Raw genomic sequence first — 24,440 nt, forward strand, 5'->3', positions numbered from 1 at the left:
TGACAGACATGAAAGGACTATTTTAATAACAACAGGTAAAAATGGTGTCATTTTTTCATCAAATCCAGTTAAGTCAGTGGCTTAAAGCCACCCATGCCTGTTGTGGCATTTCAACTGATAATAATGTTGTAAATGCAAAATCTCGATAATTACGATAATAATTTGCAATTTACAATATAAAAATAATAAAGTATCTTTTTCAGTCGAAGTGATCCAATTTATTTAACTTCAGCCACACAAAAACCATATTTTTAAAGTAAATTTCGAAATTAAAATTAAAACAAAGAGCCGCAAAGAGGTGAAAGAAAATGTAGAGGATTGCCTAAATACCTAGAGCGCAGATTGTGTGGATATTTAAACATGCAATGAAAATTGATGATTGTTCTTGATTGATCGATGATTGGGATTTATTTATTAATTTATCATGCTTATATCGTTCTGATATGTATTGAAAGGTGTACCATATCGATAAAAGTAAAGTATGAATAGTGTCTTTAAAAGTCCGGTCATTCTACGATGAGTATAAGTAATTTGATATGTTTTTTGGGTTGTAAACTTTACAGTCATTTAAAGTGACAGGTAAGTCAAGTTACAAAAATTGCATCAAAACTGCATTTTAACGTAGAGCGCTATCACGTTTACAGGATATCGTATCTAATTTGGTACATGATGTTTTGCCCGTATAAAATTTTAGCAATATGCAATTAGGGTGGCTGTCCACCCGCGCGGCATCATCGATGTTCGCCGACGATTGAGAATGATCGCGTTAAATCCGTCGACGCGTGTTCGGCGAGCACGCCCGAGCCCGGTCTGCGGGATTGCAGGCGCCTTAAATTAATTATTCTCTAGCGCAGCGGTTTACACTAATAGACCATAATTTTGAGCGCCACGTTTAACCACTTGCTGCGTATTTTGCTAAACATATTTACGATAGATGTCAACACCGCACACATTAGTCAAAGCAGTTTTATTATTAAATCGGCCATTGGCAATTAGGTAGCAGGTAGCAGCATATTGATTACAAATACAAATAAATAAAGTACCTAATAGTGTATTTATTTATATAAAGACTTTATTGCACACACATAAACTTCGTACTTTATTGTTTACAAAAAGGCGAGCTTAATAATTAAGCGTCCTATCTGTTTGTAATGTGAAAACAACGGAAGAACAGTACCTACTCAGGTATACCAGAATTACCGAATTACTTCAAAAACTCATGAAGTTTATTCAAGCATTAAGTTTTCAATAAAATTAAGTACCTACTCGTATTACGTCTGTACATAGGTATAACTTATAACCTTGCCGGGTACCGGACTCATACCATGATGAGTACCTACCGGAATCAACCATGATGAGTACCGGACTCATACCATGTAGCGGGCAAGTGACAGCTCCCAGGGCAGGCTCGCGTTTATTATTTAATCAGTTGAAAAGTAATTAAATAATAAAGCCTTGCCGATTCGCTCATCAATTATTATTATGGCTGCGATGCGACAATTCACTGCACATCGACTCCTATTATAGTCTTTCTGTCACTCCGCCCGGGCGAATAACGCCATACGATTGCCGCATAAACAATTTCATGCGAGCATCATTATTATAAAAGCTGAAGAGAATCTATCGACATAAAATGGAGTTTTTTAATTAAATCAAGTTTACTATAGCTGAGTTGCATCATTTTAACTTAAACCGTTAACCGGTGTTTTTGTCGGTCTATACCACTTTGATCATCTGGCTTTGATGACCCAGGTGATCAAAGTGCAATCCAAGCGATCATTTGGATCAAAAGTGCGACAGTACATTTCCAGATCTAGTAGGTATTCCTACGTACAGATGACTTATTACGTACACCGCTGACCTTTGGCGCACGAGTACCCCGAATACCTAATTTGCGGACAGTGAGAAATTTTATCTGGATCACGGAAATATAGGTACATTGTTGTAATCATGTGTTTTAATTTCCACTTACTCACGAGACAACCTTGGAATGTACAGAAAATACAGAGAAAATATACTAACTATGTCGCGCGATTGAAAACTTGGCCAGGACTGTGGTTTAGGAATGTTGTCCATTACTTACATGATGTACATAGGAAGGAATATGATATTTTTCTTTTGAAAGAAAGAGAAGAAAATCTCTTAGGTAAAAGACTTCAAACAACTTCAAAAAAGTATACTTTCTCAATCAAACAAGACTTCTCGTTAATAAAATGAATTTATAAACCAAATTGTAGTCGATAAAAACTATTAATATTATTGGCAGTGTTCCTTTTAATTAATTTTAAGAGTTATAATTCACACGTTTAAAGATAAGCTGGTCCTAAAAATCTTGTAAATGGAAACCTCCTAGGCATTATTTAGAACCCTTTCATTCAAAGTTTTGAACCAGATTTTTTTCGACCTTTAGAGAGCAGAGGTTACCTCTAGCAGAGGTTGTAAAAGTTCATTTGAAAACAAAACAAAATGTTTTCTTTGTATTCAACGCAGTCGGTTTAAACTGTGAATGTACACTGGATCGCAAAGAAGTCGGTTAGAAAATCTTTTGTATCTTCAAAAGTAACCTAACTAGCTTTATTTAGGTTTAAGCGAATTTCAAATTCATAAAAACTAATTTGTGGTTTCAACGTTGAAAAAATACCAGCTTATCTGTAAAATCACCACTATTTTCTTCTTAATTCGCCGACTATAGCAGGCTCAAGAATATTTCAGTTTAACATTAATTATTTTTATAAAATCCGCTTGGAAATATTCAATGTTCTTTTAATGGAACCACAGTCATGTTAAGCAGTTAACTATCATATTTTTGTATCTACCAAAATGTCCGGAATGGGAAATGTGAGAAATGGAAGTGTTCCGTGTCGATAACATTTTGTTGGCCGTCGTGACTTACGGATTTATTTCGTCGAGACATTATTTGATTTGCGATAAATGAAATTTTAACCATAATTAATTAAATTATATTGCAGCTTTTTAACTCTTGTAGAGACTCGATAGGCCTAATTGTTATTTTCGAAAATCGAGGGTCGTGAGCGAAGGAAAGAAACAAAAGAAAATCGTAATTTTATTAGTACCTAGTCGAGAAAAAGAATGCAGTTTTCTTGGTGGCCAGTGTCGCGAGGCCAAGGAGGCGGCAACAGCTCATATTTAGGATGAACATTTTCATAGGAATCAGTAAGAAATTAATTCATCCAAAATAATGACATTTAAAAAAAACACTCAAAATGAATGAAACTTTATTCTGATATCAATCTTAGAGGTATCGGTAAAAGTTTACAAAGTTATTTGACCACAATTACGGCCTAGTAAGTTGAAGTGTTTGGTTAGGATTTTTTGATTGATTTAAAATACCTGCTCGCTGCGTTCGTAAATAATTTTCTTCTGGCAGGGATCACTTAAATGTCAGAATATACGTTTGATTAGGTTACCTTGTAATCAGAAATTGCGGCTTGGACGAATTGGATTACAGTGGACTGGCGTGTGTGCATGTTCATTTGTGTAATTGATTGATGTGCCCTCGAGAGCGTTTGAATGGCCAAGTGGCTGGGAGTCAACATTTGCAGGACTATTGTGAAATTATATCAGTAGGTATGACCACAGTATATCAAGCTAATTAATTAGGCTACAAAAATAGTACTTTAGTGAGACGATGAGGAATCTTACGAGATTTTTTCTTAAACCTTAAACGCAACTGGTCTTAAGTTCGATGCTTAGCGTGGTCAGTTTAGAAACCCAGATTTATTAGTTTGTAAATACATTCTCAGCTATTTAAAAAAGAAGAATTTACTGTTATATTCGGAGACCTAAGAATTCGACTTTGAGAGGTTTTATAAAGCCTTTAATCCAGCACTATTACTTCTGATAGACGGCTCAATACGTCTTTACTACTACTAGTACTAGCTCAGTAGCTCGAAGCTATTAGCGAGCTACTGAGCGCCCTGAATACCCGTGAACAGGTGTACACTGCACGTAACAGTCATACATAATTAGCCGGTATCGGGTTATTATAAATATATTATAGGTATGTACATGAAAGTTCGACTTGTTTTTGAAACTTTTTCATAATGTACCTTCTTCCTGTTTCAAGAACGCTGATAGAAAAATAATTAAGTAGGTGGTACATTTTAACACTGACGAATACCTACTACTATTACTACTAACTGTGATTTGCTGCTTCACTTAAGCAAATTTTGACTGCTCAATTTATCAGGTTTAATTACTATAGCCTGACCAGGAACATAAAAACCCTGGCATAGAGGCGCGTCAATTGCATTTGATAGTGCAACACTGAGTACAGTCGTACCTGTGTTAAATTAATAGGCTAACTTTATGTATCAGGATTCAGGATTACGGGCTAATTTGATATTTTCATAAATTAACGAAAAAATATTATTATAGGTAACCTGATTTAAATAAATTAAATGAAACCATCAATCGAGCTAGTAGAATTTATTTTATTATTCATCAATAATCAAATTCAGAACTTGAATATTCAATTGCAATGTCTGCTCATGAACGCTTCAAACTCGGTACTTCTTTCCCAATTCCATAAAATTCAACACACAAAATTTTTTAAAATAGGTAGTTGAAACAAACCACAGCAAATTTTCATAGTGGACTGTACTATACGATAAATATGTCAGTCAATTTGACAACCTTTGTCGGAAACATTATTCAATGAAAATATTGTCCGAACCCTTAGTATTTCTCTTCGACAAAATATACTTTAACACATTGTGAACCACTTTTCTTTCACGACTATAAAAGATTTTAGCAATTTAATTCATAAAACCAATTGCGCACATTTAAAATAAACTTTGTTTACACTTTGACAGCAATAGACTGACATGCAAGGTGACATATCAATGAAGTTTTCAGTTACTGTTGCCATTAAAAGAAATTAGTACCATTAGTTTTCCGCAACATGGCGAGGGTTTTTATGTTCCTGGTTCGGCTATACGAGTAATATTGGTTTGTGTTTCCAACGCTAACTTCAGATCAACTGACTTCAGCAGAGAATTTGAAATCCTACGCCATTTCTGGATTTACTATTTATTCGAGTGTTGGTGTGCGTTCCGAGACATCGCTAGTCGCACCTATCGAATTATGTATCGGCTGGCGAGAAACCACGAGTTACCTACAGTCCGTAGCATAACAGACTCTACATTTTCGTTGCAAAATCGGTCTGAATCTATAAATGTGTTGTTAATCGCCTGGACCAATTTTACCAATACTTTTTTTAATGTCCTAGGATGATTTTTACGGCGAGCAAGATTCAGATAATTTCCGGGAAAACCCTAAAAACAGCCCTTTTTTCACGCGGGTGAAGCCGCGGGTGGAAAACTGGTTACAATATTATAACTCTAGCGGATTGTTCCGGAATTTTGTAATATACATACCTAAGTAATAAAACAGCAAATGACTTATTAAAGCACAAAAATACGAAATCAATTCTCACTATCTGATATTAACATTATAAAATTAATAAAGTATACGATGTACAATGCATATCATAGAAAATTACGTGTTATCATATCAGTATTCTGTAGTATGTTCCGTTATTTCCGTAAGTATTGTTTGTTTTAACTTTATCAAAGTTATTGATTACATTGAACTTAATTAATTAAATGATATGTTACCAACACATCTAAATACATCATACAAATAAGACCACGTGTTTGTACTTATTATAAGGAAGATGACTGGGCGTATAATTTTGCCATTTCGACTAATCTCTCGCCCACGCTGCGGCTAAGCAATGTTATTTCCTCTTAATCATTACACATTATCTTGATCTGCCTACACCGTAATAGCATTTGCGGGCTACGCATCGACGTACAGTCGGCGTCAAATAGTTCGTGACACCTAAAGTGGTCAAAAGATGACATCACAACCGTATTCCAATGTAACAAAGACGTGTTGCGAACTTATTGGCCATGCAACAATTATGCGGCAAATAGTTACATTACAAAGACGATGACGTGATGACAACGGAATCTAAGCAATATGATTGGTAACGGTTTGAAGAAAAAAGGGTGTCACGAACTATTTGACGCTGACTGTACCACAATACGTTGCCCGAGGCCTTACTTAGTTACGAGCTGCCGTGCTGTGTGCACCAATATAGCAAGTCTTTGATAATTACTGCGCATCTAGCATGGAAATGCAGTACAATCCAGTTTCAGACAGGTATTCGGAGCTATGAAATTGTGCACTGGTGCGCTTACTGGATACGCACATTGATGATGTGTATTAGTTACAACTGGTTAGTTCCAAATTACAGATCACAGCTAGGTAGTTACATCCGTCCAATCGTGCCAGTAATTTGTCTTCAACATTTGGGAAGTAGGTACCTACAACCTAATGACCTGTAATAACAATGGCAGGTTGTTTTGAAATAATGAAACATAAGTAATTATATGGTTGTACTGTGCATGCTGATGTGAAAATGACGATATGGTACAAAAATGAACTCAATTTGTGTAAGTGCATTGATAAGTATTGTATTCTATGCATTATTAATTTATGCTATGGAAGACCTTCGGTATTTACCTGAAAAATAATATAAATTGTTCATTGCAGTTCCTTGACAAATAAACTACCTACTCAAAAGAGTGTGGGCTAGCTATTTCGCCAAGCCAACCGGCGGTGAACCGGCCACAGTTGCGAACTAAAATCTAAAAGCTGACTTCCTATTGACGCATTCGTTTTATTGTGTTCTGCACTGAGCAACCCCACATTTCGCCATTCATCGCAAAACAAAAACGGAAAAGAACATAGTTTGTGTTTCCCTTTCATTTGCTGGAGAAAATGCTGCATTTATCCAAAGAATGCTATTTTGAAATGTTCTAAGTAGGCACCTACCAGTGTAACTCGTATAATAAAATTTATCTACACTAATATTAAAAAGATCAAAGATTTGTAAGTAGAGGATTATTTGTAGTGAATGTGGATCCGAAGCTACAGGACAGGACCTATTAGAAAAATTCTTGCATCTTTAGGATAAAGACAATTGCTAACAGACCGAAATTAACACGACTGAAGCCGAGGGCAAAATCTACTGTTATAAAGTGTAGGTACCTTCTGGATACCTCGTAAGATGTTTATATGACGGAAAATTATATACTTATTGGCAAAAGAAAAAACTTGCGTGCAAGGATATCTTCTGGAATCCTACTTACCGTAGAGATTTCCCTGCAAAATCTGTGTAATATGTAATTAATTATTTTTTCCAGCTATAGGGACTTAAATAATATATCAAAAAATAGGCATATGGATTTAATCAGATTTTTCAAAGAACAATCAATGATTAGATACACTATTTTAATCGGCAGGTCAACATTGTGACAATATTTTTCACCCCCACGGAAAGTTGCCCAGGTAGAGAATAATGGGACCACTTTATTAAGCGAGCTTAATAAAGTTTGCTTATTAAGCTAATAACTTAGAGTTTAACTTCCCTAAGATTAGAATGACTAGTGCCCGTTTTCACCATCAACCCCTAATAGTGACGCATATGAAAACAAAATACCTGTTATGTGTTACCATAGGGGTCACTTAAAAATTAGGGATTGATGGTGAAAACGGGCTTAGCTTAATTAATATTTCCACAATATTGTCCTCATACTGTGGTTTCCAAACGTCTATACTTATTTATTTTTCTTTGCGGTCAGAGCTTTCGGAAAATCTGAACAAATTAAAGTCGTAGGAAGTTTTAAGCCGCTTGATGAAAACTGTACCTCTAGTACGAAAAAATTTCGAGTTCGTTTCGTTTGCGTATTCAAAGTGCCATCGAAAAATTTTGTATGAAAAATTAAACAGCGCCCCCTATAGGTCATAAAAAGAAAAAAACACCTAACTTTCGATTTTCTTTCGTATCGAGTTCAAATACTAGGCGTGACGAAAGATGGATTTTGTATGAAATAACGTAGTACGAACCTAATTTTGACAATCAACGGTCGTTTCGTTGTCGTTGAAATCATCGAATGTTGTGTCACTGTCAATTTTGTTGTGAGAAGATTACGTTGATATAAATTTTACGTGTTTTTGAGGCTTAAATGTGGAGATTATGTGGTCGGCGAATTTATTTCCTTGTTTGGCATCATTTAGATTGTTTAGATGCTTTAAGTTAAGAGATTAGGAAGCATCCCAACAGTGAGTAAAAAAATATATTTTGTGGACATTTTTCCTAATGTTTGTTTATTTCATATCTAATAGGGCAACATAATAAGGAAAAACTTAAATCCTGATGTTGTGGTTGTTGCAGCGATACCGCCTCAAAGTCAATAAACCTGCATTTTAGTAGATTTTTTTTTATTTTTTTTTTATGCATAACAAGGCAGGTATTTGACCACAATCGCACATGATGTTAAGAGGGATGCAGTCTAGGATGGTACATATCTGCCCTGTAAGATACCTACTTATGTGACAAATTGCCGGAAAGATAGTCTTATGGCAACAAAAAGAGTGTCCTTGGAACACAAGGCAAGTACATAATTTATTCATACATTCTGTCTACTCTACATACCACATGATTTCTTTGTCATTTGATAGATAATAATTATTACAGGTTATATTATGTGCTATGCATTAAGATGCATCCAGTTCATACCAAGGCACTGATGGTATGAAGAAGCATTTGGAATTACTTAACCAATGCTCTCAATACCCCCAACATACTCGGAGAAGTAGGTAGGTACTCATGCCTACATAAGATTTATCCATGAACTATTTTATACAAATGTCATATGCATTCAGTTCTTAAGATCATACAGAACAAAACACAACAGGGTGATTCCATACCTTTGCTCGTAAGTGTTTTAGCCAGAAAGTTTTAGATCTTAATAAACTTATTTACCTAAACTAATAACTATAAAATTAATGTTATAGTATTCTACTCATCAACATTTATTAATCATTACAGGTACCTACCCTACCCAAACCTTACAAAGATCCAGCTCCGGCACAGAATAAGTAATAGGACTAAGGTTCCTAGGCACACTTAAGAAATACCATCAACACTTGCGGGCAAATAGACATTAATGGGATTAAAACAAAATATATGTGTGACAATTTATTTAATAAATACTTATAAAACATTAAACAATATTTTGAATTTCAATTAAAACATAGGTACCTAACAGTTTTAATTTTCTATTAATAGGTATGATACATGATTGGTAATCAATCAAAATTGTTATTCAAATTGCTGAGAGTTTCAATGGCTGGCTGCTCATGGTTTCATATATTATCATCTGGCTACTCGGGTTTCCTCTGTAAAAGAAAAAGTAATGTTAACTAAATACTAATTTAACTTGCCATCCTAACAATCAATATGAAAGGGCATAACATTTCAGTTTGTCTAGAGAATGCATAGGTAAGTACCTACTTAAATAATAAAGATTCAATTATTGCAATCAACATACCTTTGACTATTCTTTTCCTGTCTTGTTAGGTCCAAAAAAGTGAGGCTAAGAACTGCAAACCGCTGCACTTTGCCTTTGGACTTCCACTCGCCAAAAGCGAGATCTCGATGCTCTTGCAGGATTTTTGTTAATTTCTAGCTGTTAAATCTTCTCCTCCATTCCATAAAATCTAAAACAAGATAGAATTACAATATACATATTTAACTACATGATTTAACTAAAAAATCTTTTCACTTGCTAATTTAATTTACTTACCGATGTCTCATCATGTTAACATCGTTAAATGGTCTTTATTAACTTTAAAACATAGCTTTATATTCAAATTATTTTATTACGACTTCTAATAACATTCTAAGAGGTTAGAAAATACGTCAAAACAAGAAAAATCCCTGTCTTTTCAATGTCAGACGTGTGTGAGCGTGTGGCTGAGTGTGATTTTACAGTAGAAAAATAGAAGATAGATTTGTCCACGAAATTAATTTATTACAACAGTAGGAATGCACAATGGATAGCTCTTTTTATTTTCTATGACACAAGTGACAATCAAAAGAACATTGTTTCTATAGCAACTTAAATTTATTCATAACGCCGCTTTGCTTGCCACCTACATTAACAAGACGAAAGATGTTCCGAAATTTGTTTACCCAACAATATAAATATTGATTGGTAATAAATAATAATGGTTTTAAATACTTACATATTAAACAAACAATAACACAAAAACGTATAAACAATTAATGAGGCGTTATGAGCATTATTCATCTTTGTAACTTATTTTTTTAAATTTAATAACAACATCTTAAAATAACGCAGCATGTTTCGGACGGAACACACCATTCCATGTTAAATAAAAAAAAACTTGTAAAATACTCTATGACTCGTCGAAAGAAGCTTCTTGGCCTTGCGTGCCGACGAAAGAAATTAGAAAGTTAAGCTAACGAGTACGATCCTTAATAAAACAAGAATGAACGTTTCGAGTTCGAACTCGAAACGTACAAAAATTCGTCCTCGTCTTGAACTCGAAAGTTTTTCGTACTAGAGGTACTGGTCTCTTTCATACTTGTAGACTTACATATTTGATCGTTCTTAGTACATACAAACATATAATGAAGTATCTGAAAATAGAACTGGTAAATTCAAAGGCACAACAACTATTAAAAAAAACATGTATGATGTTCAGTGACAGTGATTATAAAGGGTAATTAGTGCAACCTGTGGCGATTTAATGTTCGAAGAGCGGTTAATTAGCCCGGAAACACTCAAACATTCCGAACGTAATTGCATGTTATATTCCTGACAAAAATTTTTGGGTGGCATTAACTATTGGTATTATTAATATACATAATATAGAGTTTATAACGTTCGATATGTATAAAAAATAGAAAAGGAATTAGGTCTATAGAATATAGGCTACATAACAGCACCCTACATCCAATAGGGGTGTGGAGCACTAAAGAAAAATGTTGCAAAAACGGGAAATGTTATTAAAAACTATTTACATGCATACGAAGTCGCGGGCACAGCTTGTATCAATAGATTAGGTATTTTGAAATTCCTGAATATTGCAAATATGTTTTTGTTATTTTGTAATTACGTCGCAGTAATAATAGCAATTATATTATAGAGTTACCTTGATTAACTTTGTAAATTAGCTGTTCGTGTGCAGATATTAATGATGATTTTCCACTGAAAACTAACTATTGACGGGGATTTAACCATCGGGTAAAAACAACGGTTTATTGAGCACACGAGAGCTGGCAAATGAAGAAAGTCAATTAACGCGTGTTTGGCTGAACGAGCGGGAAATTATTCAATAAATCAACCATTCCACACACAATTTGTAGAAAATGCAATCGCCTTTGCAATAACCCTCCTTCTGGCGTAGTCGGGTAAATAGACGTGTTGTGACAACTACTAAGTTACGTTTGTTATCCAATCTTAAATACAGAGTGGGAGGAAGGTGACGAGTTGGTCTCCCCGCAGACTACAGACTTAGTCGGCCGACAGTTAGGCCCGATTGTATTAAGAATCGGCTGATCTAATGTGCACATTTTCATATAATAATATGTCCATTTAATTTAATTAATATGTCCAAAAAGTCTGAAGTATATTTCCTCACTTCTAGTCGCAATAAAATTGGCCGGCTCATTGTTTATTTATTTTAATTGTATACTGATCTGTTTAAACAACTAAGCAGCCTAAACGCTCTAAGTATACAAATTTTTAGGGCCGTTTATAAAACTCGTTAAGCCTGAGATAAGCAAGGTCTAGTGAACCTTCCAAAGCTAGGGTTAACAAGGCCAGGGCACGGAGGGTAGTCTTAGTCACCGCCACACCTTTGAGGGATTACCCGCGAGAGTCACGCTGCGTTTGGCCATACTAGATACAGACTCAGTAGTATCACTCACTCAAAACTCAAAACTCGTCGGCCGTTTGGTGTAGTGGTTCCGAAACGGACTAAATATCTATGTATTTACAAAAAAAAGTATTTAAGTATGTTTATAACCGTTATCTAGTGTACCCATAGTCGATGGCTCCTACGTATAAAGGCGAAACTGCCGCTTACGCCTTTTTCCAATTATTTAAGCAATGATTTCATTTTGCTCTAATCTATAACGTCAGTAAGAAAAAAAAATTTTTTTTCCATTAGATACAAAATAAAATTTTAGGCAAATAGGCGTATGTGCAAAACTACGCCACGTATAAAGCCCAATCATACGATTCGTCAATCTATACGAGTAGTTTCTTACATAAATATATATTTTTTATAATCCAAATCATAAATAAAGCCATGAAAATATTTAGCAAATTGTTTTATTTATAAATTATGACACATTATATAGTTATTTAATTTTTAGCGTTAAAAGTCGCATCTCAAACTAATTTGAAAATTATAAATAACTTGAAAAAATCGAACTGCCTAAGGCATCGTGGGTTCAATTCCCGCCTTAGGCAGTTCGATTTTTTCAAGTTATTTATAATTTTTTAAAATATGACACATTATGTTAAAAGACCTAACTAAATCTCGAGCACAGTATATGGGCGTATTTGCGTTAAAACGTAATAACGATACATTAAACAACTTTTTCTAACTGATTTATTATTGATATAGCACATGATGACAATTAAAATAATTACATGCATAGATAAAGAGAGTAATCGCTTAAAATATTATATTTATGTTGTCATTTAAGTCTCTTTACGTTGAACAATATACATGAAATTATAGAAATGTGACGACGTAAAAGGGCAATGCGTAAAATCTCAAAATATATAAGAAAAATATAAAAATTGATAACAGCAGTAGCAAAAGCATTACATGTTAAGGCTAAATGTGAAATTTCATTAAATTCGTTTTAGTAGGTCAGAAGATATGACCCAAAAATATGGTTCTGGCCACTAAAATGGCTCTCCTGTAAAATTTACTTTTTTCACTTACGCCAGTATACGTAGGAGCCATCGTAGTAGGTACCTACAAGCTTTGCTTAGTTTGGGACTAGAAGCGTAGTGTAAAACGTCCAAGGCTATTTATTAATAGTATAGAATAGAATGTAATAGAATAAAGAGTAAGAGAGGTAACAAAAGATTGGTAAATAGGACAAGATTTTTGCTGAGTTACCTACATTAATTGGGTAGGGTAGGATTGCATAATGATTTAAAGAGTGCAAAATGATTAATACTGACTGGTAAAATCTAACAATATTTGCTGATCCATCTATAAAGTTTCTTGGATATTGTAGTCAAATAAAACTTCAAATTGCTGTTAATATACGAGTACCTACTCGTACATCATTGAAAATGTTGATCGTAAAATGGTTTTAATACTTTTAATTAATTTAAATGTATGGTTTATTTATTGTGTATTACCACGAAAATCTGATTATCTGAATGTACATTACAAACATCATATCGTGGTTTATAATTCTTTATTCATTATGCCAACAATTTGGACATTAAAATGCAGTGTACAACATGCCAGCGCTTACAAAAGTAACATAACGTACAGCATTCTGCAATAAATGAAAACACGTCTAACATCTTTCGTATGGAGATTGATTAAATTATTTATTCCGGAATCTCATTGAATAAAATATGTCACTCATGTGACTCATCGCATTGTCGATATATATAGATTAACATGTTGATGTGATGAAAGTCGATAACACGTCCGTTAACTTTACAGTTTCACAGTATAAGTTTGCTGTTTAACAGTTGCACTATGTCTTCGGTTCATTGTGTTTGTACTCTTAATCTTTGTTAAATTATAAAGTTTCTGAGTGGCTTCGGATAACTCTTCATGCTTCGAGCCAATTTTAGAAGATTAGCTCTGCCTTAGTGGTGCACTTTAACCATTAGATAGACAATCACTATTATACTGCACTTACGTTACAGTTAAAAACTATTTGTAGCAGCACAAATTAGTTTGCAATGTTTGGTTTTATCAGATACCTACCTACTTGTCTTGAGGCAATGAAAAAGAAACAATCAAACATTTCATTAACATTAACAGAAGTCTGGTTATATGCGATTTGAATAAAATAATAATGACTTAAAATTCAAGTGAGGTAGGGAGTTTGAACAAACAATATAAACATTTTGCTTATTTTAGAAAATTACTAACAAAAACTAACCTAGGTAGGTATTGTACCGTGAATTAGGTCTTTTAGTTAGATAACCAAGTCCAATTGTAATCGAATTAATAAAATTGGAGTGGACCATTATGAGATTATATGAGATGAAGACAAAATTAACTAGATTTGTAGTTAACCATTTCGTTATGTTCCTATTTGAATTAGGGCTAAAATTTAAAGATTTCAGAATACAATGAGAACTGATAGAGATATTGAGGCGGAAAACCTTTTGTGCTTGGTTACAGGCTAAATACATAATTCTTTATTGTATTTAACGAACGAAAGGTTTAAATAAACGCTCTAATCAGTGATTAAAGATCTTTATCAAAAGCCTTTCCACGAAATCTGAAAGTATTTTGCTCACCTTAATAAATTATTTCTATCATTATTGTTACCAGTCAATCTACCTATTTAATATAAAAGTATCCATTTTAATATATGTATTTTCGAGTGGTAAGACATAAATTGCTGTCCCAATTCTTTCACTAAGGAGGATTAACTATTTTCTAATGGTATAATTTGGTTTTTATTTAGGGTTTACAGTTTGCTTTCACCTTTGTAAGAGCCAAAATCCCTGCGAGCAATACCGCAGTAATACATTAGTTTTACTTTTAACCGACAGGGCACCTCTGTGTTTATATTGAACTCATTAAAAGGCAAATAGAATAGCTTGTTAATTCAAATGATTGATTTAAATTGAGGCGAATATTTTGTGGGGGAATTCAATATGAACCATTGGCGGTTTCAGTTCAGATTAAAGCGTTAAAACAATTTCGCTCTCATTTATCTCTACAAATTGAATCAAGCATTATCGAATGCAGGTTGGTTGCGGTGTAGGGTTCGTGAGAAGTTTGTTGTATTTCGAGACTTAAGTCTATTATGAAACGGCTTAAAACTGCGGATGCCCACTAAACCTTAGTTTGGTGAATTTAAATCAGAGGCGTCAATCTATTGTTGAGTTTATTCACACTTTAACATCGTTAATACGGACGTTAATTCTTGGATTTAATATTAATCATATTACCAGTAATCTGGTGGTTCTAATCTTAGGTAGGTACATACTTAGCAACTAAAAAGACAGGTTGAAAGGTAGTAGATAGTCCTATCCAATCGCAATCAAATATGTCAAGAATAAATTTATCCCATCAAAAACAATACTTGTCAAAAAAACCAAGTCTCGCAACTCAGTTGTTCTACGGTAAAAAGTTGTGAGATCCATGTAATACCAAGTCCAGGCCAGGAAATCTTTAACGTTTTACATAAATTATTGACTTGGCCATCGCACTAAATAATTTAATTTACACGTGTTTTCATGCGATGGCCAAGTCAATATATTTATGTAAAACGTTAAAGATTTCCTGGCCTGGACTTGGTATTACATGGATCTCACAACTTTTTACCGTAGAACAACTGAGTTGCGAGACTTGGTTTTTTTGACAAGTATTGTTTTTGATGGGATCTCATTTCTTTTTGTATTTTGTATACAGCAGTTATGTATCTAGAAAACTGGACCGAAATTGAAAAATTTTACTCGACTTGGCGGTTGCACTACCGTGCCCCCAAATATTTTAGTTTTTCCTTGATTCATACACCAAACACTACTTATATTCCAAAGGACAATGTTCGTTCTCCATACATTGTTCTCCGTTAGATCAACAGTGCCGAAATAATACTTTCTAAGTTCTAAATGACACAAATCTTTATGTAAGAACAATTATTCCTGGCGGACCAATTCTATAAACTTATTGATAGCAATATTGTTATCATAACCTCTTACTTACTAGTATTGTATTATATTATTTTATGCACATCGATTTGGGAGATGTCCTGTATTGTAGTTGTCGCAGCCAAATTGTATTATAATATTGGACGGGTTTTGGAAATAGCTCGGCGTTCCACTTTTATGATTTACTTACTTACATTTTGCACGTAAATAAATAACATGAATCCTATGTTTACTTTCCACTCTTGACATTTAACACGTGACTTACCAAACTAACTATCTCCATGGTTACCGTCTTAGTCTATGCATGACTAGGGATTGAACAACTTTTAATTGAATATTATTAACAATTCTCGATAATTATTATCGATTGAAAAATATTCGGCATTTGAATCGAAAGATATATTCAATTTTATCAATATCAAAATATTCAATTTTAATAATAAAATAAATATTATTTACTACCACCTATGAAATGTTCTAAAAATTGCCTGGAGCGCTCCCCCAATCCTGGGTTTTCCCTTTCCAAGCTGAGAGGATATCATTTTGGTTCTATCGATACATTATAAAGGTACTTAATATTTGAAATGTATTACCAATTATTGTTATAAGCATTTTGAGCGAATAAAACTTTCAATTCTATTAGAACTTTAGACATTTCTCTCACTTTAAGCGGCATTGGATTTTTCATCGAATTTTGAAACTGTAACAGTGGGTCTAGACAAAGTGCAAATTATAATCGCAAACCAGTCGAAAAGTGGTCGAAAAGTCCCTTTTTTGTAAGGAGTTTTGACGGATTCGATTTTCGATTCGATCAAAAAGTGCGTTTTGTCTAGGGGGGCAGATATATTAAAGATGATCCCATATTGTTGTCATTGTCTATATCAGTGTTATGATCACAATTCTTTTTATTTTATTCATGACCTTCGACCAGTTGGACACATTAGATAGCTCCTTGTAGTATCGTGCAATATATTTTTAACTTTTAATTAAAATCTAGTCATACTGTAGCAATTTGGACGATTTATTTTATTTACAAGATCGGTATCTTATTGTCTATGATGACCGCAGTCAACATCACTATTACATGGATTCCTAACAATGAAGTACGGCATTGCCTTGTGCCGATTTTACATAGATTTTATCGACACAAATTATGGAACTTCATAGGATATGGAGCAGGCCACGCCCTAAAATGTCCGGATGTCGTCATAGTATTATGGAATACATATAAAATACTTTTATTATTTCATTTTTTAATCCTCAAGTGTCCGTTACAATCTAATTAATATTTAAGTATTCAAAAAGTAAGAGATTAATTTTGATACTTTACTGCTGTGCCCAGGAATCTAAGGCGGTTTCTGACAATGTCCTTTGAAGCTTCTAGGTCTGCTAGAAGTGCCTTAGAATTTTGATGATCGGTGAGTCAGTGAGTCAGTGAGTCAGTGAGTGACAAAATTAAGTAACTTTGACCCGTTATAATTCTTAAACTACTGGTTCAAATTGAATGAAATTTTAAATATACCGTGTCTTTACAATGCCTGCATAGCTAATGAAAATTCAGCCTTCTAGTTTTATCCACAACGAAGTTACAGGCGGTCGAAAATGGCCTGAATTGCTTCGAGAAAAGGATGGTACGGCCGTGCCGCTTTTTTGCTCGACTTGGTGGGGGCACTGCCGTGCCCCCAGATGAAGCAACAAGGAATTTTGCTATAACGATGTAGGAGAACCTTTATTGAGTGTTAACTGTCTTAATTAATTTGCAACACAGCTCACTTAAGGACTCATGCAGAGTTTATTGCACTAGATTAAATAACTTTTTCAATAAAGCTTCGTCATGCTGGTGTACCGTTTATCAATAGCGTATTTATTATAAAACTTCACGGAGCTGAACTCACGGGACGAAGTTTTATATTTTTATAACAGCGTCTACTGTCTCCATCTCAAGATTCTCAAGCTATTGAAGGGTTTTTATAATGCAGCCTCTCACGTGACAAAACAACGTAGTATTTGGATGTCGACGGAGTAAGCTCAGACCTAAAGGACACTTGCACTCAGAGTACTTACCTGCTGACTTTTTGGTAAAGTGCAGCAAAATAACAGGACGTATTGCAAGCAAAAGCGGGTTTTATGTACAGGCGACAGCACGTCAGACTATATATACATTTTTGTTGCAATATCGCCGCTATGACAGCTGCATAAGACTCCACACTGTTCAGCTTAATGTGCTGTCGCTGTACAAGACGGCAATGTATTTACTTATTGGCGCGTTCGGTATAAAATTCGAAAAGGCAATGCTTACTGCACACGCCTGCCGCTTTGTAGTCGTCTTTCATACTCGTACCAAAGGCTGACAGTTTTTCGATGTACGAACAGTTTTCCAGTTTGTACTTTTACATAAAAATTGGTGAGCTGTTGATTTTAGCCTACCATTTACCTACATTTAATTTTATATTTGTAGGTGAAAACTATAGGCTATATGTAAGCTGTTGTTTTCCATCAAAATAGTTAATATAAACAAATGAATAATTGGGAGATTGGCAGCGCTTGTAATTAAATATCCCGAATTTTGCTGTAGGTATTAATTGAAGCCTTTCAATGAACGCAATTAACGTCAAAATTTATATTTAAACAAAGAATTGGAACTATTCTGAAAAAAATACTTTAAAAAAATGTAGTTCTTACATAAATACATAAATATAACACTTGACTCATGACTTGACTGTTCTTTTTATACCACTCATAGGGTCCATAAATAAAAGCATTTCTTGTTGCAGAGTAACTACACCAAGTTCCTGAAGAATTTGCACACTGAGCAGATCGCGAAGCTCCACGCCAAGAACCAGCATGAGTGCGACTTGCTGGAGGACCTGCGTACGTACACCATCAAGCGCTCCGCCATAGAGAAGTCCTACTCCGAGGTAAGTCTTGAGAAAACTCATTCTCTCAGTCTTGGCCACGTGCATGCAAATTCTCGGTGGTTCTAGCAGAGTGGAATAGGACCACTCCAACTACAAGAAAAAAAACTTCCCATGGATGTAGTAAAAGACGACTTAGGGACAAATATGCCAATGGTTATGGTATGGTTTGATCTCTCCAATCTTCAACAAAGTTGATTTCGCAGGAACTCTCCCCGGCTTCCAGACTTAACTACTTGACTTAAGGTCCTATGCCCCTAGATGGGGCAGAGGGCGTCCACAACAGTCCTCCATCACGTTCGGTCTTGAGCTTCGCGTTTGATCTCGCTCCAAGTCTTGCCGATTTTCTTCGCCTCGTCTGCTACAGTGCGCCGCCAATTTTGCTCGGGGAGACCACGGTTGCGTTTTCCTTGGCTATACATACTCGGATGATTTTTTTCTGGTGGGGTGGTATATAAAAGTTAGAGGTAAACTACTTATAGCACTAAAGCCCAGCTTCTAATCCTACTCAGGTACTGAGTTACGGATAGAGTAGGCTGCAATCGAACGTAAGTGAAAATTTTAAATATAAGTTTGCACAGATCTTTCGATTTCCATTAGGTATAAGTGCAGATGTCCAACTCAGTGCAGCAGGTGGTTGTGTGGTTGCGCGTTTCTATTACTATAGGAATACGATTCAAAGTTCTGGCAGCTTTTATAAAATAAGATGCAAACAAATTTTGTGTTCACGGGGTGTGACCAATAGTGAAAATGCGGCAAGAACCTAAAAGGTTTGGTATCGTTAGCTTCCCGGTGTTGCATAATTCAGCTTTTTAAATATTCATGACTTTTTTCGTGAATTTAAAATCCCCAAATTGTATGATCATTGGTAACAAATCAAATTTTACGCCCGTATTCACAAATATTACTATGAGGTCTCACAGTGCCCGTGGACGCACAGGGTGACACACGAACCAATCACAGAGCTCTATTCAACGCCGTGCGTTCGATATCCTTTATGAATACGGGTGTTAATCATTTAGTTACAAGCATAGCTGGGCATTAACTCGTTAATCCGTTAATCGTTAATTAACGAAGTTAACATTTCTATTAACGGATTAACTTTTAAGTTAACTTTAAAAAATGTTAACGGACTCGTTAACTTCCGTTAAATTGTCCTAAGTCCGTTAATCGCTAATCTAGTACCTACTATTTACCAAAAAGATACAGCAGGCACGCTGAAAAACGCTAGAAAAACGCGTTCTGTCAAGTACGTTCGGGCTTCCAGAACTTCCAGAACCCAAAACAACAGTTTTTGAAACCAGATCACTAACGACACTTGTTAGTATGTGTGGGACAAATCTTGCAACTAAATTTAAAACCAGTTTTCCTCACCCGATTGAGCTGAAATTTGGTATACTTATGTAAGTACGATGACAATGCAATGTTATGGTACCATTGAGCTGGTCTGATGATGGAGTCTGGAGGTGGCCATATAAACTCCTAAATGAAACGGCGGAATCGCATCGAATTTGGGTTCGTTGGATTTGTCTTTTCGAGCACTTTAGCACTAGATGATGTCCAGGGTCCTAGTGATGGAGTCAGGAGGTGGCCATAGGAATTACTAAACGAAACGGTGGAAACTTGTCGAGTTTGGGTTTGCTGGATTTGTCTTTTCGAGCACTTTAGTGCTAAATTGTATTGTAATTGAACCAAGGCTCTGAGATTGAGATACTACTAAAAAGTGTTAAATAAAATTATAATAACAAACTTTTTTAAAAACAAGCTTTTTATTCTAAAATGCAGTTGTATTAAAACGAAAAAAATAATTGTACTTATGCAAGGTTCAAATAATTTCGAAAGTTTGTAGCGCAAACATAAAAGAGGAATAAATTCCATGCGCGATACAAGCTTTCGAAATTATTTGAACCTTGCATACAATTATTTTTTTCTTTTTATTTTCATGTGTTAACGGATTAACGATTAACGTTAACTTGCGTTAAATCTTGCGAAATGTAACGTTTTAACGTTTAACGAAGTTAATTTTTTTATTAACGGTTTAACGATTAACGAAGTTAACTATTTGATTAACGGTGCCCAGCTATGGTTACAAGCTAATCTGTTACTAGATAGTAGAAAGTAGTCAATACTTTGATGATTACAATCGTTGTTACAGCTTAAAAGTCTCCTAGTTTCATTAAATAGTAGTGCTTTTAGTGCTGATTAGACCGAGTCTAACAGACGCGCTGATACCGCGTTTGCTTTGTACGCTTTTAATTCTTCGAAGAAGTTTAAATCAATTTGTCGCTCGTTCAAATGGCCTGTTGTCCTGTATCGCGAACTTTTCTAGGTGTGACCGAGCTCGTATCTTGAGCAAACTTCGCACGGAGCTAAAACGTAGACGACGCGTGACTAAACAACTTTTGCAAGTTACCTTCCTGACAATATATTATGAGGACTTTTTCACAAACGCGTCTGAATTACTAATCAGTTAATCAACTCAATTTCCAAACCAAAATATCTTAATTTGTTAGTTAATTAAATTAGTTCTTACAAATCGTTAAATGCCCTTACGGATACTATTTTTGCCCTACCAGCATAAACATTTGGCAAGTGCTAAGAAGGAGCGCCGCAACACAATCAGTCACGACTGGCTGCCGGTTTAAAAAAAAAAATTGTTTAGATTTGAATTATGCGATCGCAACTATGTCCACTTGCATTTTGCGCACTTATCTTTAATCAATCAAAGCTCTCACGCCTTATTAGCAATGCTGCAGCAAATGCTGAAACAGATATTTAAGCCTTTACACGTTTTTAAGTCATTATTCCTAACAAGTTTTCAACTCTTTTACCCTATTATTTTGCTACTCACTTAGTAATTTACAAACTAGCCTCACGTTTGCAACTTTAAATTATATTATCCCGGTGTTGCTTGTTTGTTACTCGTAATATTGTTTAGTTTGTCAAGTAACATTTTGATGTTCGTTCGATGTGCACATTGCACAGTGTTAATTAAGCTTCTGAGATTCTGAATCGTACACGACCGTCCAGCTCTTGTTAGTAGGTACTTCCGAATTGAGGTTATAATGTTCGCTGCACCCAGTTCCAACTATACAAATGTAGGGAACGGAGTTTGTGTTGTGCGAGTAGGTATATACCTTTTGGAACTCTGTTTTTGGAGTGGAGTGGTTCTTCGATGTACAGTACAAAGGATGGACATTAGCAAACGAATACCTCCACTAGAGATAGTGCAACCAAAAGGTACAGGTTTCTCTTTGATTGCAAGTTTCTATCCCCTTGTAGCAAACAGAATTCAGAGAACCACCGAATACTATTGCGGAGTGCCTTTTGAGATCCGTCGCTATTGATTCTTCAATCAACTATTGCTATGTATAGGTACTACGGTACACTGTAGGTGCATAGGGTTTCCATTGTTATATACATTGCATTATAATGGCTTGACCAAGAGATAAAGACGAAAGAGGGACAAGAGGGACTTAGTGAGTAGATACTAAGTCCCCATTATTTTTCGGATCACTATATTTGTAATACTAATAATAATTAAGCACTGAAAACCTGTTATGTACTGAAGAACATTTCTTCAAGGGTTAAAAATAGAAAACGTCTAAAAAAGGTATCGGAGAATGATCTGAATTATGAGTGACTTCCCGTCCTTACCGACTAACTAACTCAATTTAACATCTCCTGAAGTAATTATTACTTTATAATAGAGTAGGTAAATAAGAAAATGTGTTTATAATATTCAAAGAATTGAAAGTCTCTGGAGTCTGGTGAGATTCCTTGAATGAATGCAATATAAGCACCGTTTCCACTGGGAGGCAATATGCTCACAATCTTGCATTACTTTACTAACTGTATTCGCTAGTAGATGGACTTGATACAGGGTTGCCTCGTTGGGAAATTTGTTACAAAACATATCAGACATAAGATCTAAACATAGTTAAAATGATAGGTATATGATGTAATATGCATTTATGACTATGACTATGATTAAGAATTATGATCTTCAAGATATTTATCTGAGTCGAAAATCGAATATAACTGTAACTACTAAACTTATTTTATACTTTTAACATGAAGGCTGTCTTTGATTCACAATTGAGTCGTCACTTCAAATAAAACCTTTGTGAGCTGTAAGTATTTAACTTATAAATAGACTTTGAAACTTCGTGTTTTTTGCGTTTAATCTGGTTGACACGTGGAGATATAACTTATGACATCTAACGCAATAGGTAGTTGGTCTATTAGTGTAAGAAAAAAATAATATAATTTTGGACAGCCCTAGCAACCAGGCGTCAGTGATTTCCTCTTATACAGTTTTACAAGGGAACTATGCATGCCCCGCATCGCACAGGTTAATAGGAAGTGTGCCGAACGCCGGAAAAAATCAAGGATTTATCCGAGCAGTTCGTAGTTCGATCATTCCAAAAGCATACAAGAATTTTCAGTTTAATAAAGGGTGTGTGAACCGAAAAATATCCGATTCACCCTGATTCGCCATTTTCCACGCTCGAAGTCAATTCAAACGAAACACTGGCGTTGTGTAGGTAATAGAAACTGTTCGTGTTTTGCAACAAATATTTGTCCGTATATTCCGATGTTCGCCTATGTCAATCTTCACAATTTTGGTATATTTTTTGTCTAGCAATAAATCTGAATAAGCCTTTATAGTTTTGGCTATCTGAAGTCCTAGAGAGCTGAATCACCGGTACCATAAGGCACTAAATTAGGACAAAAACTTAATTACAGCAGCTGGTTACCTAATTCTTGAAAATTTCTGGTCATAAATTAGTATTGAACCAAGCTCCTCACTCCTCAGTCAAAACTATCCATCTGCAATCTGCATAGTGCATGATACTCGAAGAACTTTTCACCACCGTAGGTTTCCATCAAGTCCCAAGTCAAGTTCACTTCTCTTACTGCGATCCTCGGCTTTTTGTTCAGTTGCAATCACCGAAAAGAGTGACTCTATATTTAGACAGGGTTCAGTTAAAGTGCATTCATTTGGGGCTCTTTCAAATAAAACGTTTTGAGTCGGATATTAGTCGTCTGTTTGCACACATGGAAAATGTTATGACAATTATTACGTTGGACTTGGAAAAAAAATGACAGTTATCAACTGTTACTACTGTGCGCTCTTCAACACGGCTTCTTAAAGTGTAACCTAGATAATAATAGCTTGATACTGTGGGACCTTTTTTATGAATATGCAAAAAATCTGAGCGATGCGAAGACATATCGCGAAGCCGTGAAGCGGTGTATAAACGCGCGGTGCGTGAATGCGCTTCGAGATTTTCCAGTTACAGATTGTGGATTACTGTACCTACGTACCACGTATTCACGCGATGCACTTTTTTAACAACTATGCTGAGGCTGTAAGAATAAAGCAATTCTATTTGTACTGAGCTTCAATGAAATCACAGCCTTACTTAATAATCACAGTATTTGCTCATACCTGAAATTACCTGTTGCTTGCTTGTTCCGTTTGAGGCAAGTATTCCTATTAAACGGTTTCAGCACTTTCACAGGATTATCTTTGGGTAAAAACAAAAAATCGATCCTGCTTCAACAAACTTTCCTCATCGGTTGGGGATTACTGAACAATACGTCCTAGGCTACTAAAGTTTTTAGCGTGTAAGCAGGACATGTGCATATAGAATACAAACGTGTTACACTAACCATACAATACAAATTTTAAAAGACCCGATTTAAACGTGTTCTAGGTTTAATAATAGCAAGGCTT

General features: G+C 35.0%; 1 protein-coding gene and 2 long non-coding RNA genes across 4 annotated transcripts in view; 2 read left to right on the plus strand and 1 right to left on the minus strand.

Moving 5' to 3' along the window:
• LOC135086564 (protein nervous wreck) overlaps positions 1-24,440 on the plus strand; it is a 152,201-nt gene that overhangs the window by 13,497 nt on the left and 114,264 nt on the right. Inside the window, exon 2 of the mRNA XM_063981316.1 lies at positions 18,557-18,700. Coding sequence (XP_063837386.1) covers positions 18,557-18,700 — 144 coding nt within the window. The remainder of the gene's footprint in view (positions 1-18,556; positions 18,701-24,440) is intronic.
• Positions 7,762-9,014, plus strand: LOC135087150 (uncharacterized). The gene is made up of 3 exons (XR_010260691.1): positions 7,762-8,154; positions 8,339-8,691; positions 8,924-9,014. It is a non-coding gene; the product is annotated as an uncharacterized LOC135087150 (long non-coding RNA).
• Positions 8,355-9,720, minus strand: LOC135087149 (uncharacterized). Of its 2 annotated transcripts, XR_010260690.1 has the most exons (3): positions 9,681-9,720; positions 9,426-9,594; positions 8,355-9,273 (listed from the first exon to the last, which is right to left on the minus strand). It is a non-coding gene; the product is annotated as an uncharacterized LOC135087149 (long non-coding RNA). The 2 variants fall into 2 exon arrangements; XR_010260689.1 differs by having other exon boundaries at positions 9,426-9,714.

Source organism: Ostrinia nubilalis, chromosome Z, assembly GCF_963855985.1.
Source record: "Ostrinia nubilalis chromosome Z, ilOstNubi1.1, whole genome shotgun sequence".
Classification (NCBI taxonomy): Eukaryota; Metazoa; Arthropoda; class Insecta; order Lepidoptera; family Crambidae; genus Ostrinia; species Ostrinia nubilalis.